Source organism: Miniopterus schreibersii (assembly GCF_964146895.1).
Source record: "Miniopterus schreibersii genome assembly, chromosome: 13".
Taxonomy (NCBI): domain Eukaryota; kingdom Metazoa; phylum Chordata; class Mammalia; order Chiroptera; family Miniopteridae; genus Miniopterus; species Miniopterus schreibersii.
The window spans coordinates 32,906,753-32,927,650 of record NC_138113.1 but is presented as its reverse complement, the minus strand read 5'-3'; the positions used below and the strand labels follow the sequence as shown (position 1 = coordinate 32,927,650).

At 40.2% G+C, this 20,898-nt stretch overlaps 1 protein-coding gene across 2 annotated transcripts in view; it reads left to right on the top strand.

The window, feature by feature from the left end:
• Positions 1 to 31: 31 nt before the first annotated feature.
• PUS10 (pseudouridine synthase 10) overlaps positions 32 to 20,898 on the top strand; it is a 52,469-nt gene continuing 31,602 nt past the window's right edge. Inside the window, exons 1-4 of one of the 2 annotated variants that reach the window (XM_081156760.1) lie at positions 32 to 117; positions 2,671 to 2,811; positions 5,231 to 5,494; positions 6,891 to 6,977. In XM_081156760.1, coding sequence (XP_081012886.1) covers positions 2,686 to 2,811; positions 5,231 to 5,494; positions 6,891 to 6,977 — 477 coding nt within the window. In that variant the 5' untranslated portion in view covers positions 32 to 117; positions 2,671 to 2,685. Of the gene's footprint in view, positions 118 to 423; positions 585 to 2,670; positions 2,812 to 5,230; positions 5,495 to 6,890; positions 6,978 to 20,898 lie in introns of those variants that run through there. The other variant, XM_081156759.1, reaches the window with a different exon arrangement.

Sequence of the window (20,898 nt, the reverse complement as noted above, 5' to 3'; positions counted from 1 at the left end):
TGTGGGGCTGTGCCAGCTGGGACCAGGGCATGGGAGGATGCCACTAACCCACGAGAGAGAAACGCTCTCTTTTTATTGGCGGTAGAAAGAATCTGCATTCTAAATCTCTTAGATAAGGTAGGGGCTCATCGACATTTCTGGCAGCGGCTACAATGTCTTAGATGTCGGAGTCCCTCTGAAGCGTCTCAGGGACTAGTCCGGTTGAGCCGAGACTTAAGTCCCACTCACTCCCACTCCCTCGGGAGAGGCGGGGCACGTGGCGGCAGTCCGGGCAGTTTTGCTGATTTTTTTTTTTTTCCTGCAAACGAGCAGGAGACAGTTCATTCGGTCCTCCCGAGAGGGGGCTGGTACTTTCGTTCTGAAGCTCTCGTTTCCTCGGGGAACAGAATTGCTAGACGCAGTAGGTGCTTTGTCTTTAGTCTTCCCCGTTTCCACTGAGAGCCAGAAGGGGTTAAATCTCAGGCTCCGGCTTCCTGGGAGAAGGTGCGGCGGGGAGGTCTGAGGTGAGGCGGTGCCGCCCGGGAGCCGGAGAGGCGTGGATGGAGGGGGTCCTTTCCTTCCTTCCGGCTTTGCTAACAAGGGGGGTGAGTGCGAAGTTTCTTGGACTTAACCGGAGCTGGGGGGGGGGGGAGGTTGTTGCTTGGCCAAAAACGAGACTCGAGGTTAGACAGATCTTGGATGCAGGGGAGATTCCACAGCGGGGTGTGTCGGTAGCGAAATGAACTGTGAGCGCCTCCTTCTTCAGAAATGCACCTCCACCCCCACCCCCACGAGACAAATGACACCCTTCGGTATGGAATGAGTTTTTCAAAGATCACGGGAGGTGACACAACCTGGTCATTTTGGCGCTTTTGCCCTGCTCCTTCCCTATTTGCATCGAATGGTTTCTATCATAATCCGAGAGATGAAAAGAAAGTTCACGCTCTCCTCCAGTAAACCAGACACCGGGCTAGTTATCCTTGGTTTGCGGGGAAGGGACTCGGTCCCCTTAGGGATCCTGACACGTGGGAGGAGGTTCTGTTGCAATGACTTTTGTCAACTAAACGCGTTTAACAAAGGTAATCAACGATGTAAACTTGACTGTGTAGGATACATTTCTCATAGCTTGCTTTCAAAGATAAGCCTCATATGGGACAACTGATTTCTGATGCCTTATGAAATCCTGTCATTTCAGCGTTGTACACTAAGATGAAACAACCATATTTAAGGCATAACGTATTACCTTCTTGTAATAACGTGTTTAAGAAGTCGCTAGATTATTGCTAGGTGAAAATGATTTGAGAGGTTTGTAAGTCCATTCAGTTTATAACACTCAAGAGGGTCTTGTTTGTTGGGGGGGGGGGGGGGGGAGGGGCTCCTTCAAATTACTCAGGTGATGGTGGTGGTGTTTTTTTGACTCCCTTCAAATTACCCGGGACAGGTGTCCTAATTCTCAACAGGTTTGGGAATTTCTGAGCGTGAAGAGATTACAATGTATCATTTATTGGCCTTACAGGTTACCTTTAGTTCTAGCGAACCCATTGGAGAAATAAACATTGTTTTTAAGTCAAAGGAAAGAAAGTAAACATTCTATTGAAACTATTTAACTTAAGTCCCCAGGGAAATCTTTGATACAGAGTGTCCTTTATAAGCACTTACGCTTCGACTTTATTTGTTTTTCTGAGTTAAAAGTTAATTCTGAATTAAATGAAATCTTTGACCTTAACGAATGGAAAGGAGGAGGAGAAAAGATAATATTATGAAACTGCACAAATTAAAAGGCGCCACTGTCTTTTATAGGTATGGCCACAGTTATACCATACCACAACATTGCCGTGCAGTCACTTTTCGAGTTCCTCATTTTAAAGTAATGTGGACTGATTCATTAATCAGGAGGCCATCTATTTTTGTCAAGCAGAATGATTAGGTAATTTAGTACCCCTCCTTCCTGGCTACAAGAGAATTATATTGGATTTCCCCCATTCTCTAGTATTTGTTTCTAAGTGAATTTATTCAGATTGCAAAAGGTAGCAAATTGTTTCACACAGTAATTACTCTAAAATATTTTGCATTTAATTTGTTTTTGTTGGAGATATTACTTGTGCATGAAAGAAGCAGATTTTTCTTATTTTGCTATAGTTAGTTGTCATTTAGTTATATCATCAAAGTAAAGTTGATGTTTTTGGATCCACTGATCAGTTTGTTTTAAATACTTGACTGCTTAACTATTATTAAGGTTAGTCAAGTATTATATAATATTAACTTACCGATGTTTTTCTAGAAAACTCATTTTTAATTTCTAATAGGAAAAGTTTATTGAATTTACTACTCTGTGTTCTCAAACAATACTGAATGGTACAAAATAAAAGCAAATTTTTACTTTGTATTCTTGTTTTCATTACCCTTCTCAGAGACAACCATTTAAAAAAAATATTTCTTTTCATTGATTTAGTTATATTGATGCACTTTATCATAATCCAAAATGCTAAACTAATCCCTTGACAATTAGGAACTTATCTGATTCATCTAATAAATTTCTTTCAAGTTTATGTTTCAATATGCATATTGGAGAATACAAAATAGTGTTTTTCAAATAAAAGTTAGTTTTTATCCTTAAAGTTGATGATATATTTGTTTGTGAAAGTAAAACACAAAAGATGCTCATTAGTTTTACTTTTTATTTCTTTCTAGTTGTAATTTTTCAATATGTTTCCGCTGACTGAGGAAAACAAGCATGTGGCCCAGTTGTTGTTCAGTACTGGTACATGTCCAAGATGTATCTTCAGATTCTGTGGTGTGGATTTTCATGCACCTTACAAACTTTCCTATGAGGTATTTTCATTTTTTTTAAGGTTAAGAATCTTTCTCTAGTTTTAAATGAATACTTGTACATTTGAGGGCAAGTATCTATCCATAACTCTGCATTAAATTTAAAAACACTATAATAAAATAATTACTGATAATGCTAATTTTGGAATTTACATTACCATAAAAATGTAAGTTTCTTCTTAAGTGATTGTATATAACATTTAATATAGTGGGATCTTTGTGGAGCAATTCCCTGGTGCATTTAGTATTTGTACGGTATAGACCTTGCCTAAAGAGTATCTAGACAGAATATCACAAAGTAGTACTTCTCGCCAGATATTAGTAAGTTGTAATGGGAGGGGGTGATAGTCCTTAGATCTATTAAGTGAAAGCATTGTGGATTTAGTTGCACTTTTTTCCTTTTCTGTTTTTCTACATTATCATTTTATTTACAAATAGTGTTTGCAACCCTCTAGAAAGAAATGCTATTAAAATAATTAATTATTTACTGTTTTAATAACAACAAAAGTAATATACAGAGATCTTTGACATTTAATAGAATACTTTCACATAAAATACATAATATTTTGTGAAATATATTTGATTCTAATAGTGATGCTCTTTTCAGAGGCAGATAGTAAATATGTATATATGCAGTACAAACATACACACACACTCAGTTTCTTATAATTTTTAAAAATTACCCAATATCAGTCATTTTTCTTTGTATTAGTTGTTTCTACTATTTTGAAATAATAATTATACCTAATATTCATATAGCATTATTATATGTCAAGCTCTCATGTAACCATCATAGTAACCTATTAGGTAAGTACATACTATGATTGTCTCTATTTTCAGATGAAGAAACTGAGGCACAGAGAGGTTAAGCAACCTGTCCAAAGTTACACATCTATTAAGTGGGCAAGCTAGGATATGAACTGTCTGTCTGAATCCAAAGCCTAGAATTTGGAGCTGAAAGACATGGATTTGAATCCCAGTTCCACCACTTTACATCTTCAGTTTTCTCCTCTGTAAATGGGAATGATGATAACATCCACCTCACAGGATTTTAAGGGACAGTATCTAATAAAGTATGTGAAAGCACTTTGAAAACTGGAAATGGTACATATGCTATGATGATTAATATATGTGTATATTTATACACTCTATGACTATAAAATAACAAGACTGGTTTTGTGTAACTTCTCACACAGTTTTAAAGACACATTATAATCTATTATTCCATGCATATGTTATAAGATTTAAAATATATATATGTTATATAAAGAGACTTAGTGCTACCAACTTTTGTTTGTATCATTTTGTGTAAATAAACATGAAAATATTTGAGAACTTTTTTGGAAAATGTACTTAAATTTTGACCTGTTCTATTCATATAACTATATATGTACACATACATATATATGTACTATGTTATACCAACACCACAGATCTTAGGTAATAATAAACGTGTTTGTGTGGGTCATAATATACCTGTATGTGTATGTATGTATATTTCTCTGTAATAGGAGAGCTAATGTCAATAAAATGAATTAAATTTGTTTGAGTGACTTTTCCGTTTACAGTCAGTAAATTGTAATCCGAGTGAATATAAAAGGATATTTATTCAACACCAAAATAAGAAATCCTGTTTAATTTAGACAAAATAGAGGGAAAGTTTTCTGAGTATTTGGATGAGTAGAATGTCTGAAATATGAGAATGGTTTCAAAGAATGCCACTTTCAACATTCTAATACAAAGGGTGACAAAAATTAGGGAAACCAGAATGTAATAGAAGGCTTCTTCCAATTAATGCATGTAAATGGTTTGTAATTATGGTGCCGAAATTTCAGCATTTCCAGCATCTGTTTACCTTTGTTTAGTAAATTGTCTTGAAATTATTTTTACTTAATGGACTTCTGGTCTCTAATTTTTCAGATTTCATATTAAATAAATATTGTACATATGAGGTTTTAGTGATTGTGGAATTATTAAATAACCAAGCAATAATGGAAAGTCAGTTTGTATTTTTATTTGTTAATAATTAGAATTGAAATTTCTATTTATTTCAATTAGGGTGGTTTTTAAAATTTTCTTTTTCTGAAATTAGCAAGTGAATGAGTGAATGACCCCACAACAGAACCACAAGCCAAATTAGTAAATTTCTTAATGGAGCCTGTCTGCCTCAGATTTGGGATGTTAGCTTCACTGATACACGAAACTCTTGAAAAAATATTCACACATTTATTATAGAAGTTAGATGATTCTCTTTTAAGTTCTCCAGAAAGCCAATGCTGGCTAATAAAATTAATTCATTGCTTTAGAATTAAAATAAGTCAACATTGGGTAAGTCTGTGATATATCATAATATTCGCTCTTCATGCTTCATCTTACCCTTGGGGTTATTACCTTTTTTTTTTTTTTTTAATTAACTTTCTAGGAGTTGCTCAATGAACTACAGAAATTTCTGGAAACTGAAAAAGGTGAATTAATTTTGGAAGTTCCAAACCCACCTCCTAAGAAAATTCGACTACATGAACTAGAAGATGGGATTGATGGGAATGATAATCGGAGTCAAAATGGAGAGGGAAGGGTCTCCGTTATTGACGATGGAAGCATTGCTTCCAAGAGCTCAAATCTAAACGTGTGCAATGTATGCCTAGGGATTCTTCAAGAATTCTGTGAAAAAGAGTTCATTAAAAAGGTAAATAAATCTGTCTTGTTATTATATGTACAATTATGTAGAGATTTTCAGTTTTAAGACCTAGAATTTTTTTTTTTAACTTATGCTCACTGAGGGATATGTTTATTGATTTTGGGGGGGGCGGGGCGGAAAGAGAAGTAAGCATGGATCAGGTTCCTCCCGTAAGCGCCCCGACCGGGATCCAACCTGTAACCTGGGTATATGTCCTGACCAGGAATCAAACCTGCAACCTGTTTGTTTGTTGATGTTTATTTATTTATTTATTTTTAAAAGTAACATTTATTTATGTATTTTTTAAAAATATATATCTTTATTGATCTCAGAGGAAAGGAGAGGGAGAGACATAAACATCAATGATGAGAGAGTCATTGATCGAGCCTGCATCCCGGGCATGTGCCCTGACCGGGAATCGAACCCTGATCGCCTGGATCCTAGGTCGATGCTCGACCGCTGAGCCACACCTGGCCGGGCTGTTGATGCTTTTTTTTTAAAAGAACAGTACTGATTTTTAGAGAGAGAGGAAGGGAAAAGAGAGAAGCACTGATGTGAGAGCACAACATCGACGGGCTGCCTCCTGCACGCCCCCTACCAGGGACTGAGCCCACAACCCTGTCAGGTGCCCCGACTGGGAATCAAACCAACCACTTTTTGGTGCCTGGGCCCATATGCAACTCACTGAGCACCTGGCCAGGGCAGACCTAGAATTCTTGTATCTATAGGAACAGTGCCATTCATTTCAACTTATTTCACAGCAATGGATTATTAAAACATTTTCCTAATTTATTTCAAAAAATGAAAACTTTCTTATCTCAAATTACCTTTTTATCAACATGATATCTGAAAATTAATGAAATATGTATCCATTTATGTATTTCAGTCATGAGTGCTATTCAATAAAAAGAGATATAGCAGTTTTCCCTTTGCTACTTAACATGAGGAAGAAGTTAGAGAAAAGTTCTTTGTTAGTCATCTCTCCTAGTGTCTAGAAAGACAAGTGTTATAGCCTTGTGAGAGGTACATGCTTGAACATAGGACTGTCTTTTGTTTCCAGCTGTCAAGAGTGCCATAGTCAGCTCTACTTTGTTCAAAATCTTTTTTAAGTTATGAGGTAACCTAAGAGAAAACTCTTTTGACATCCAGCAGCTTGTTCTGCAGGTGAGTCCTGGCTGTTTTGGTGATGTCAGTCTTCAGGGTCCTAGTTAGCAAATATTTGATTTCAGGGTGTTTGTGAGAGTTCCCTACTTAAAGGTGAAAGTTTGTGGAAGTTTTGCAGTGTCATCTCCTGGACCAAAAATCTATGTTATGAAGATTAGTATAAAATTTTTCGCAATTCCTGGGAATTTATATAATACTCTTTTATGTAATAATAAATACTTTTTACGTAATACCTTTTTAGGTGTGCCAAAAGGTGGAGGCCTCTGGATTTGAATTCACCAACTTAGTACTTTCGGTCTCCTTCCCACCACAGCTATCTGTAAGAGAGGTAAGGTCACTTACACACATACAACTACATGTGCAATGCATGCTAGAAGTGTCCCCAAAAATACAAATTTTCCTTGGTAAGAAATATTCCTTACCATATTATATTGTTTACATTTTGTGTACTTATTGAATGCATGAAAGCATTACATTATTATAGCTGCTTAATAATATTGAGTGAATGGGTAAAAAAAGGAATTATTGGTTCAGATTAGTGTATTCATCACAGGACTGTCATCTTTTTAAAAGGTCCTGATTCAGTAGAAGATATTCATTGAGGATTAGCTCTGTGTTGTCAGAGAGAGAATTGACCAGGAATTCAGAGACTTGAGTGTGTGTGTGTCAGGGGCAGAAGTGTGTATTTTATAATGGTCCTAGGATAGGGTTATTTCAATTTTGATATACCTTCTTATTTTCTGATATAAAACAGTAGCACCTCTTTTGGTCAATGGTAAAAAGCAAAATAATAGCCTTATGTTTATTTTAACTTTTTCCTTTGTTAGTGGAAAAAAAAAGTCATTACTGTAACAGTCTTGTGTGTTGAAACTGACTTGGAAACATAAAACTATTTTTGTTAATACTTTTACATGAAGTATAGGGGAAACGGCCTCTAGAATCTCAAATTATAACAGTGAGTTCCAAACATTTATTTATATACATAAGGTGTCTTTTCATTAAGAATCCCCAAACATCACCAGAACATTATATCTTACGCTGTCACTTTCTTTGGGTGAGCATGTATGTTATCCCCTAAAAGGCTGAAAATTGATTTAAAACGTGTTGAATGACAGATAAGAGCTGAGAAGTGAAAAAGAGTGGATGCTTTTAAATAGTACCTCTGTTGATGACAAGAAAACTGAGCAAATGGGAGAATGAAGGGGATGATGGTATCCTGAGGTTTATAAACACTTAAAGTCATTTTCTTGTCAATCATGAAAGCATTTCTCACTGACAGACCATCTTCAGGGTCCAGTTTTGGTCGAGAGAAACAGACTTCCAAAAGCAGGGTGACTCACAAAAAGTCACAATGTTTGAGTAACAAAAATAGAAATAGGAAGTATAGTTGACCCTTGTACAGCAGTCTTGAACTGCATGGGTCCACTTATACACAGGTTTTTTTCAATAAATATTGTAAATTTATTTTCTCTTCTTTATGATTTTCTTAATAACATCTTTTCTTCAGCTTACGTCATTGTAAGAATGTAGTATATGATACATATAACATGTAAAAAATATGTGTTAATCACTATGTTATCGATAAGGCTTCTGGTCAACAGTAAGCTATTAGTAGTTACATTTTTGGGGAGTCAAAAGTTATCCATGGATTTTTGACTATGGGGGGAAGGGGGCATCCCTTCTACCCCCGCTTTGTTCAAGTGTCAATTGGATATATTCTTAGTGTGGTTACATATCTTACTACCAAACTTGTCTCAAAGTTCACAGTTTTACACTAAAATTTGTGTTGTTCATATTTATCACTTATGTGATGATGTTAACATATTGATTTAATATTTATTGACTACTTATAAAGCATTTATATTCCATATCAGAAATAGAAGATGCTGTTTTAAAAAATAGAATTATTCTGCTTACACTCTACTTACTTTTTATAACTGACTTCAACCACTAAACTATTCAGCAGAAATATGTGACTATTCCTATTACTGAGGAATTATTTTCCACAGTTGAGTGTATGTGACTCATTGTTTTCCTTTTTGTTGATGAGTAGTGTATTTTTACCCATTCATTTCTTAAGAATAATAGTTATTCAGAAGCATGCAGTTTTACATGCAGCTTACTATTTTCACAGCCTAGATTTCTTCAGCAAATTGTGCTTATGTTTCACCTTATTATCTTTTATCATTATGTTTTGTTACTTTCTTTTGTTGCTCTTTTATTTCTTCTTTGGCACTGAGGTATGTTATGGGCCAGACTGAAAAGAAATTGCTTTTCAGAGCAGTTAACTTATTTGTAACACATTCCAGTTTAAATAAATTACACATCTTCAGATTATTCTTGCATTTTGAATAGAAATTCTGTGACTTCTTCAGTAACATATTTCATCTGCAGTGTGGCTTTTCAATGTAAATCTTGCAAAACTTAAGAACTTGTTTGTCTGCGTGTGGAATAATATTAATATACATAGAATTGATTGGTGCTAGTTTATCTCATAATTCAGAGTGGAATGTATAATTAAGTCAATTTTTCCCACTTCTAAAGAAGAAAATTATGGTCACAGATACATTCATTTGAAAGAAAATAATTTTTTCATCAACATGGTAGTATTTGTCATATTCCTGCTTACAAAAGAACCAAGGAAAGGGACGACCTCAAGTAAGGATTTAAAAAAAATCAAGCTATTAAATTGGCATTAGCTCTGTATTCCTGGCCCTCCCAATCCCTTTCTGGCTACAGCTATAGTTCTTACATATCGTCGTCATAAAAGCACTTACTAAAAGCTTAGGAGAAAGCTTGCGGCGTTGTAATCATCACCATCTTCCACTGAGCTTGGGAGGACATGGAGGGAGGGATGGGCTAGTCCCTGGGAGCCAGCTGATCTGCTGGGGACAGTTCTAGACCGACTGCTCCTGAAGAGGAGAGAAACGTGCAGTTTAACCGATGCAACTGTGCTGGACATAAAGCAAAACACGGAACCAGAAGTAAGTGGAGGCAGCATCCAGGGGTCCCCCCAAACACAAGACTATGGGAACTAGCTGAACATAATAATTAGAAGCTTCAATACCATCATAACAGCATACAAAAATCTGAATGACAAAATAATGGGATTATAGGGGAAAGGAATAAATAGCTCATGGCTATCTTGGTGACTCTGGATCTGGGCTTACCATTTGAATGTAACAGTGGAAGGATGTCTTCATTATAGACTCAGATATCGTAAAGGGAGATATATAGGGTGTCCCCAAAAATGTATATACACACTTTGAGTAATGATAAAGACAGCGTTTATTAACATACATTTCATTTTCAGAATCGCGCTATCAGCTGTTAAAGTGTGTATACATTTTTATGGGACACCCAGGTACGTGCCCTGGCTAGTGTTGCTAATTGCTTAGGGCGTCCGCGCGAGCACTGAAGGGTCTTGGGTTCGATTCCCGGTCAAGGGCATGTACCTGGGTTGCAGGTTCGATCCCCAGCCCAGGTTGGGACACGTGCGGGAGGGCAACCAATTGATGTGTCTCTTTCACACCGATGTTTCTCTCTCCCCCACCTCCCTCCCTTTCTTCTACTCTCTCTAAAAATCAATGAAAAAAATATCCTCGGGGTGAGAATTAACAAACAAAATAATAAAATAGAGTAGAATTTAAAACAAGAGAGAAATGGGATAGATACAGAAGTGGAAGTGTGCCGTGTGCCCCTTGGCCAAAGGAGGAGCCCATGAGCTGCAGACATTGGTTAATGTATACAGTGGCCCGAGGGACTCCCAGTACTTAGGCACTTGATGGAAATCATGTTTGGTTGAAAGCACATTGTCTGACAGCTTTTGATTTGGAAGAGTTTCTTCCCCTAACGTAGTGATTCTCAAACTTTAATATACATAGAACTCACTTGGAGAGTTCTCCAGGCCCCATCTCCAGGTATTCTGACCCGGTAGGTCTGTGGGACCCATGAGTTTGTGTTTCTAACAAGTTCATGGCTGATGTTGGTGTTGCTGGTACGAGGACCACACTTTGAGAACCAATTCCCTTGAGGAGAATGGCGGAACTAATGTAGGCCTAAGTGAAAAGGGACAGCCCTTCAAGAGATGCACTCCTGCTAGGAAGAGAGAAACGGGCCCAGGTCGAATGTAGCCTAGACTTCTGCTGGGTGGATTTCAAGCAGTCCAAAGGAAAAGCAGTCGAAGAAAACCGGCGTAGGCATCTGGGCTGGAAGATAAATGAAAAGGATTGGGAGGTGCAGAGAGAGTGCAATGGAGACTTTAATTAAAACCAAATTATCCCAACCAATAAAAAACGTTCAGGGATAAAAATATATCCCAGTGAAGAAGAAATAGGGAATTACTGCCCTCTTCCCCCATCTCTCTCTATTTACACAATTATATGTTTAATTTGTATTTATATATTTAGATATATTTGTTTGACTTTTTATTATGAAAAACTTCAGAAGTAATAAGACTAGCCTAACAAACCCCTATGTATGTATTATCCAGCTAATTTTTTTGCCAACCTGAGATCAGTTTCAAAAAAAGAGAGGAAAGGTGAAGTCAGATTAATGCATATGTCAGAAGGAGGCTTAAATCTGTAAGAATAAAATTTGCATGAGTAGAGACTTGCAAGAACTGCTAAGGAAGACTTGGGCCACTCGAAGTTATGTTTAGAGCAAGAAAGCGATGAGAAAGGGGATTGATCTGCTGTTTGGAACTGATGGTATACTGCTGATGGGTGATACCGAGAAGGCAGAACTGTGAAAATCCTATTTTGCTTCTGTCCTTTCTGTCAAGAAAAATCATCTTCATGTGCAAAGGGCAGAAGGATCATTGGCAGGGAGGAATGAAAACGCCACACGGGGAAGCTTCTCTAAATGGGTTCGGGTACCTGGGCCTGGATGAATTACTTTCCAGGAGAGATTCAGAAAGAACTTGCAGCTGTCCCTGATCTTTGCGAGCTTTTCAAAGATAACAGATTTTCCAAACCACCAGAGACAGATCAGGGCAGTTCCAGTTTTCCAAACGTGAAGAAACTTGGCTCTGTTAAGGACCAGCTGGTGAACTTGTCCCTAAAACCCTGGCAAGGTTCTAGATCAGGAACTAAAGAATAAATCGTGGGCGCTGAGGATGAGGCAGACACGATCGTCAACACACCGAACACGTTTGCTGAGAACAGACGGAGTTTGCAACATTTCTCCTTTTTACAGGCAGCAGGACTGGCAGAGCAGGGAAATAGGAGCAGCGGTGCGACTGGGATCCAGCCCCTCGTTGACTGGGTTTCTTCCTCGTGGTAACTCCCTGAAAGTGGCTGCAGCAGGAGCGGGGTGTGAGGACAGCGGGGGGCTGTGCCCGGCTGGCCATGCCCACAGGGAGCCGGTGCGTGGTCGGCACCGCCCTGGACGGTGTTTCTCGCGTGCGCTCTGCGGGCGGCCGCCTGAGGCCGACGGGGCGGCTGGGTTGCCGGGCCCGCCTCAGACCTGACCCGGGATCTCTAGAGATGGGCACAGGCCTCTCGGGGACTCAGGGACGCTGAGGTCTCAGAGCCGTGCTCCTCAGGCCCTGTCCTGCTCCTGGTTTCTGCCAGTGATGGTGTGATAGAAACACTCCCTACAGGGCTGAGCACCTGTCAGACAGGCTGGGTGTTAGAACTGAGATCCAGAAAGGTCTCAAGAGTAGGGGAAACCTAACAAAATGAAATTGAACGGAAATAAGCATAGGTTCTATGGTTGGGCGTAGAAAACTGCCAAGTGAAAACAGGCAGGGGTGGCTTAAAAACTGTGTGTATAGGTGAGACTCGGGCTTTAGCTAACGGCCTGGTACGAACGAGAGGTGCGACGCAGGGAGCCCCCTTGGGTTTGAGTCCAGGTGTAGAAGCATGGCACTGGGAGGGGTGAGGGTGGCAGCCGCCGGCCCGTGCCCCAGTCAGACGGCGCTCCCCGCTTTAGGAGGAACAAGGACGATTGGGAAGGCGTTTTGTCGCAGCCCACGTCCTAATCCCTGAAATGTGTGACTGTTACCGTGTGTGAAAAATAAAGAGGGACTTTGTGGATGTCATTAAGATTAAGGCCCTCACCAGTTTAGAGCATCGGCCAGAGGCCGGCAGGGCCCCGGGTTCCATTCCAGCCGGGAGCCTGTGCCTCGCTTGCGGGCTCTGTCCCGGGGCGCGTGCGGGAGCAGCCAGGCGGGGTGTCTCTCACAGGGTGCTGCTTCCTCTCTCCCTTCCGCCCGCTCTGAAAAGCAATGGAAAAAATATCCGAGGGTGAGGGTTAAAAAAGAAAAAGCTTAAGGACCCTGAGATGGAGAGATCATCCCGAGTTATCTGGGTGGGCTCCCCCCAATCCCGGGAGTCCTGGCTGCAGTGGGGCAGAGGAAGGTGTGGTTATGGAGGAAGGGCCGGAGGGACTGTGGAAGTGAGCCACGAGCCAAGGCATGTGGGTGGCCTCCGGGAGCTAAAAATGCAAGGAAGGGGCTTTTCCTAGCCCACAGCCTCCAGAGAGGAGCACAGCCTCGCCTACATTTTGATTTTAGCCCAGTGAGATCCATGCTGGACTTCCGACCTAAAGAATTATAAGACAATAAATTTGTGTTGTTTTAACTCACTAAGTTTACAGTAATTTGATAGAGCAGCAATAGAAAAATGAATACACATCCAGAGGAGTGCATTCAGAATAATGGAGGCATCTGGAACCTGGTCATAGGGGCCACTGGAAGGAACTCGGGGTATTTAATTTAGAGAATAGTTCACTTAGTGGGATTCATTTGCTCTATTTAAATCTTTGAGGGGTTTTCTGCTGCAGAGATCAGGTCAGGAGGGAAGTGATTTTCAGCTATAAGGGATTATCCAGAACAGGAGAGACTATTTTCAGGGATGGTGAATCTTCTGTCACCAGAATGTTTGAGCCAAAGCTGGGCAACTACTTGGCAGATACACAGAAGGAAGACATGCACCATATAGTTGGCTAGACTAGAGACTTTATTCAGCCTTTTCAACTCCAAGAGCCTATGTAGTTTTAAGAAAAATATTTATCTTCATCATTATTTTTTGTTACCTTGTATTCATGATTGATTTGTCTAAACTTCTACACCACATGAAGTTAGTGCCACACTAAAATTACCATAGAAGGAATGACCCAGACTTATGCTAATATTAAGCTAAACTTGCACTTATAGGAAAAGAGCATTCCATTAAGTCCTTTAAAAAGTAAACGTTCTAGTTGTTCTTTTAGGTTTATTTTTACTAGTGGAGTCCAGTAGAGGGCAATATGGTACTATTAGTTTGGCTTATTGGACCCACCTCAGGGGTAGAAGGTAGTTTGCTCACTCTATTGACTTTAAATGCATAATATCTCTTAAATGTTACTTTGGTTGTATGAAACACCTACTTTTTTTTTTTTTTAAAAGAGTTGTACTGTTTATTGCATTTACATAATCAGGTATAAATGTTACATTCATCCATTTACTTAAATATTTATTGAGTTTAAGTATTTCTGTGACATAATTGTTCTAAATCCCCCCTACTCTTCAGATCTTTTTTTCCTGATGTCTTATTACATGTTTATATATTTAATTATTTTCTTATTTTTAAAAAAACTGAGGTACAATTGATGATAACATTATATTAAATTTAAGTATAAAACATAATGATTCAATATATGTATATATTGCAAAATGATCACCACAATCAGTTTAGTTAACATCCATCACCACACATGGTAACAGGTTTTTTGTATGTGATAGAACATCTTTTTTTTCTTTTAAATGTTTTAAATTGAATTTATTGGGGTGACGGTTCACAAAACCATACAGGCTTCAAGTGTACAACTCAACAAAACACCACCTGCACACTGCATTGTGCACCCGTCACCCAAAGCTAAGTCTCTTTCTGTCCCCATTTACCCCCTCTTTATTAATTACTGTATTTTCCATACAAATAACTATAAACCTACTTTTGCCCACCCCTGTACACACACACATACACACACACACACGGCAAATCAAAGTCATATTATTTTTGTTATATATTAATTTAAAAGCTATTCATATACTTTGAACTATTGATATGATTGAAACTCTTTTTTTTTTTCCACCCGAGGCAAAAAATTTTTTCCATTGCTTTTCAGAGAGCGTGGGGTGGGGGGGGAGAAAGAAACATCGATGTGATGAGAGAGACACATTGACTGGTTGCTTCCCACTTGCACCCTAACCGGGGCTGGGGATCGAGCCTGCAACTGAGGGGCGTGCCGTTGGCCAGAATGGAACATGGGACTCTTCAGTCCTCAGGCTGGTGCTGTAACCACTAAGCCACACTGGCTAGGGCTTAGCTTCTATTTTTATACCATATTGTACAAATTAGTGGCGGTGTATGAATAACTCACCGTACTGCCATTCTCTAGAAATTTACTTGAAATTTCCCATACGCCGAAGCTTTGTCATTAGATCTTGCCTTTAGATAGGCCTTCACCAAATTATTGTTAGGAACCTGTGGTTCCTTTTATCGTCTTTCTCTCTCACTGTCTCTGTCTCTTTCTCCCCCTTTCTCTTTCACCCCCTCTCCCATTTCCATCTCCGTCTCTGCCTCCCTCCCTTCCTCCCTAATTCTGTATCAAGGTATCTTCGTGAAGATATTGGCAGGATTTAAACTGGACAGGATTTAAGGTCCAAGGGCCCCTCGCCTGCCTTTCTCCTTCCCCGGTGCCTTACTGCATTTGTGGTTGGGTGTGTGGTTTGATCTGTCTTGGCCGTTTGCCTTTAGGTCTTGCATACCTGTTAACCAGCGTTCATAGCTAGAAACTGGCCCAAAGCAGATGCTTTTCCATACGCAGATTCACAACAACATTTTAAAAATATCACCTTCCTTAAACTTTTATACTAAAATTAGAACTGAAAGTTTGGAAGGGGCAAGGCTGGAGGAAAGCCCCCTTTTTGAAAAATGTGCTTCAAGGAGCCATTTAGTATATCTTTTGAATTATACACAGAGAGTCAGCATTATAAAGACAACAGTTAACATTTTTTTTGTAGACTATCTCATTTAAACTTTTAATTATACAAGAAACAGCATTCTGCCTGTTTTACAGGTGAGGAATTAAGCACCAAAAAGGCTTGCAACCTTGTACCCTTGCCAAACTGGGAATTATAATATTCTTTCATATTTTCTAACCTTCATATGAAAATTGTCTTGTTTTAATTCTTACTTACTTGATTTTCAAATAAGGGTACACATTTCTTTTTTTTTTTAACTATTGATTTCAGAGAGAAGAAAGGAGGGAGAGAGATAGAAACATCAATGATGAGAGAGTCATTGATCGGCTGCCTCCTGCCCCCCCCCCCCCCCCCCGGGGGATCGAGCCCGCAACCCAGGCATGTGTCCTGACTAGAATCCAACTGTAATTGCCTGGATCCTAGGCTGATGCTCCACGGCTGAGCCACGGCCAGCCAGGCACATCTTCGAATATATTTAGTATCCATTAGGGTTTCTTTTTATCTGTTTATTTGGCTTTTAAAAATTGATTAGTAAGTGCTCTTTGGAAATAATGGTTGTTAATCTTTTGTATATTTTATTTCTTCCAGCCTGTCATTTGCCTCTGTTTATGGTCATTCAACAAACTTAAATTTTGAAGTTTTATGAAACTTTTTATCTAGGAACAAATTTTTCTGCATTTTAAAAATTCTTTGTTTAGGTCTTTCAATTGTTTTGTAGTTTTTATCTCACATTTCATAAATTCTGATATATTTGGGGATTTTTTTAAACACGTTTTTGTTTTTTACTTTAATTACAATTTGAGTGGGATTTTTTTCATAACCTTTCCTATTTTGTTTAGGAAAGTAATTTGTGTGTATTTGTATGTGTGTGTTTGCTATTTATCTTGTAACTGCCTAACTTACTAGTCTTTATTATTAATGCTAATTATTTTTAGTTGCTTATCTAGGTATGCATTTACCTTATTTGTAGATAATGATTCTTTCTTTTAAAAATATATTTATTATATGTGTGTGAATGTATGTGGGTGTATACATATGCATGTATGTGTGTATCTCAGAGAATTTCCTAGGACCTCCAAAACATGTTACATAATAGTGGTGACATTGGTGACCCTTGTGTTGACCCTCACTAATAGGAATGTTTCTAGAGTTTTAATATTAAGTATATTGTTAATTCTTTTTCTGATATTTTTTGTTTAAGGAAGTTTGTTTTTATTCTAAGTTTAGTACGTTTTTAAAATGATAAATGGAGAATAGGTAATAAACTGAGTTTTTATATGGAATGACCATATGTAATTTTCTGAAAGTTTTCCCTCAGAAACCATCCAGTTTGTCCAAAGAAGAATCCTCTAATCTCTTGTCCAGAGAGGCGTAAACCTGGCTGCCTGAGACCCAGAGCAGGGCAGGGAAGGCGGTTGCAGGTCTCTCTGCTGACTGTAAACTCACTGGACCCTCCTGTTTTCCTTGTAGGGCTTCACCCCAGGCGTCTTCTTGCCAGGCATTCCTCAGTGTGGACACCACTAGTTCAGTTTCCCAGAGCATAAGTCTGCCCTTGCTTGGTGTCAGGGAGGGGACGTGGGGGTCGGCCCATTCCTTCTGCAAGCCTTCAGCCACTCCCTTTGGTTAGCCCATGTTTCACCCCATTGTCTTATGCCTCCAGTCCACAGCTTGCTGGGTTTGGAGGGGCAGGTACCTCCCTTTGCCAACACCTAGGGATCAGCTTCTTGGGCTCTGCTGCCTTCCACTCCCGCATCCCCTTTCTGTCTTCATATATTGAGAGTTGGGGTGATGAATTATTTTCTTGTTTCATTATTAGATAGAGTTTCTGTTTTCTGTTTCTCATTCTCTGCCTTACTTTGAGATGATTTTCCAGAGGAGAGGTGGGCATAAAGGTCATTTTTTCACCATCTTGAAGGTAGAAGTCTGATGATTTTATAATAAAAAATTCCTTAAGCATATTTAAAAAGTAATATCTAAAAATTAATTTTAAAAAAATGCAATAAATCTGTATATTTTTATTAACCAATGTCACGCCAATAAATTCAAGAAATCCTTATTCCTAAGGCTATATTAAGTGTAAATCAAGTTCAACACCCTGAATGCTTCCAGTCTTGTAATTTTCCTGTGATAATTTGGAATAATTTTTAAATAGTTCTCTTTATAGAGTTCTTTCTTTTAATGCTCACCAGAGAATATTTTTTCCATTGCTTTTTAGAGAGAGTGGAAGGGAGGGGGAGAGAGAGAAGGAGAGAGAGAGAGAGATGTGAGAGAGACACGTCGGTTGGTTGCCTCCCGCACTTGCCCTGACCAGGGCCAGGGATCCAACCTGCAACCCAGGTACGTGCCCTTGACTGGGAATTGAACCTGCGGCCCCTTGGTGCGCGGGGCCGCTGCTCTAACTACTGAGCAACCCTGGCCAGGGCTGTTTATAGAGTTCTTAAGTTATTTACTGAAGAGACCTATTTCAACAATTAATAGATTCTCAGCAATTAACAATTTGTCTCCTTGGTATTTCAAAACTTAAAATTTACTTTTAAGAGCTGTTTTTCTTGGTAGTAATTTTGAAGTGAAGTTGTATTTATGACTATTGAAATTGAGCCAGTTACTACCTTGAAGCCTCTTAAATCTGCAAGTTCACTTTACTCGTATTTCTCAAAAATCAAATTCTAGGAGGAAATACATTTGCACCCTCTCAGCCACACCCAGTCGCTAACAGTTTTTGTTGAGATGTCTTTGCTTCGCTGATGTTTTTAACTCTAGAGTTACATGGAATTCAGTTCATGTTATCCCCTCATTAGCACAGGACACTAACAGACAAGCTGGGCCGACCTGTCTTTGTGTTTATCCCAGAACCTCTCCTTCGCTGTAGCTGCCTGTTTTTCTGATTCCCCCCCACCTCCACTCCCACCCCGCCTTCCCACCCCCGTAGAATTGCCTCGTGATTATTTCCAATCCCATCCTTCAGAGCTGGGCAAACATCAGCACCTAGGGTACCGGAGAGTGCAGTGGAAATTATTCTCAAAACTCAACCCAGAAAGAGCACTTCTCCTGGAGCTGGGCCAGGGGAGCTGCTCAGCCTGGTTGGGACCTGCCGAGCCCAGCCGTGTGTCCTCGCTGACTCGTCCTCCCCTCTCGCCTGTGGAAACCGAAACGTGCAGCCTTTTTAGCGCTGTCTAGAGGATTTTATTGCCAGCGGTAGTGGGAAAACCTGCAGTGAGAAGGTCTTGTGTCTCACTCTACTTTCTTTTTTTCTCCACATCTGGGGAAAGAGGAATGTAGAGGATTTGCAGAGGTTTTTATGCACAGCTGACATAAGGTTTATTCATCAAAAGAGACACCCAGACTCAGACTGCTGGTCATTATATCATGGGTCTGACCTCAGAGACCCCGGGGCAAAGGAGAGTAGGATTGAGGCAGGGAGATGGTGGAGGTGCGGACACGGGTGAGAGGATGGGGGGGTTACCTGGCTAACTGGTGGAGTCCGGCAGGGTCATAGGGGTCTATTGCCCCTTCCTTCCTTCCCGTCCTCTTTCCGCCACCGCACCTGCCCCAAGCCTCGCGCAGGGTGAGGAGCGGCCCTGTGAGGCAGGCCTGGAGGCTGTCGCAGGGGGAGGGCGGGGAGGAAGCCCGAGGCACTGTGCTGGGTGGGAAGAGGGGAGAGTTTCTGCTGTTACCAACCTCATTGTTCAGCCTCGCTCCCAACCGGCTACTTGTGTGCAAGAAATAGACACGGCGCGTGTGTGCACGTGTCCACGTGGAAGGAGGGGGCGGGGGTGATGCCTCTGGCGCCCCAACAGCTGCTGTCAGCGCCCTGCTGGTACAGGCCTATATTTGTATTGCTTTGTTATTAGAAACGAGTCCAAGAGACGGGTAGGATTCAAAAGACTCTAGAGTTTTAGGGGCATTGGTGGTAATTTGAAACCCCAGCATCACTGCTGACGGCCAAGTTCTCTTAGTTTGTGCCTCCTTACCTCTCAGAGCTGCCTCCTCTCCTCCACCCCCACCAGCACTGCTTTCTTGCTTGAATTACTTTCTTGCTTGAATTACTGCTTAAGTTTACTGCATGTCTTCGTTTCCCCTAATTCCCATCTTCCTCCTCCAAGTCACGCTGCAACCAGTGAGCGTTCCTGAGGACAAATACGACTCTGCCATTCCATTGCTTAAAATTCCGCGGAGGCACCATATTGCCTTAAGCGTAAAACCTAAGCCCCTCGGCACAGGGCCGCTAGGTCTGTGGTCTAAGGCCCTGGTTCCTCTTTTGTACGCCCCAGCCACATGTCCTCAGCTCTTTAGGGACCAATGACTTACAGTCCCCAGAACTTTCCTGGTGCTGTCCGGTTTTTGCACCATGGAGTTTTCTATATTTGGAATATAGCTTTCCCCATTCTCCACCCAGTTAGTTCTAAGTAATTGATCCTTCAGAGCTCAGATCGGGCGTCACTTCTCTTACAAGACTGAGCTGAGGATGCCTTACATGTCCCCTCGAACTATGTCCCTGTCATAGCTATCGCCATTCTGTATTTTTATTAATTTTAGAAATATTAAGTATATTATTATTATTAAATTTTATTGTCACTTTATTCCCTCCTAGATCATGGGTTCCCTTATGGCCAGAGACTGCTCTTTCATCTCTAGTCTCAGCAGAGATCTCACTGCATAGGTGGGACCCCCAAAGTAATGAAGTGCAGAGCCCTTTCACGTTATAGCTGGGAAGCCAGCGTGCAGAGAGAGGAGCTGCCTTGGAGTGACCACACAGTATCAGAGGCTCCGCCTGCCTTCTAGTCTAGTGTTTGTTTCCCTCTCAGGAGTTATGGACTCAGGTTCTGTGAGGGCCAGACAGGCTACAGACCTGAGACAAGTGGACTGTCTTTTTCAGCAATCATTCTGTCACTTTTCTGGAACATATGCCTTTTTTCACACTGTATTTTCTATGATAAAGAGATATTTTGGTACAAGAAATATTTTATTTTCCTCTTACGCTACCACGTAAGAAGGCAGGGTGTGAAGACGATGGCTGTCCTGTGACTGGACGAATTACAGGTTAACGTCGTTTCTTCCTCGTGCTCCTGTGGGACGGTGCAGATGCATAAATGTGGTGTTTCTCAGGTTATAGTTTCAGTCTCTGGATTCATGCCCTGGCTTGGCGCTCAAAAACCTGCTGACCTTTCCAGGTTCATTTCTGGCTGTTGAGCCCCCTACTCACATTTACGTGCACATGTACATACCCTAAGCTCCAACTTTACTAAACTGCGTTTTTTTTGGATTCATTTAAAAAATTTTT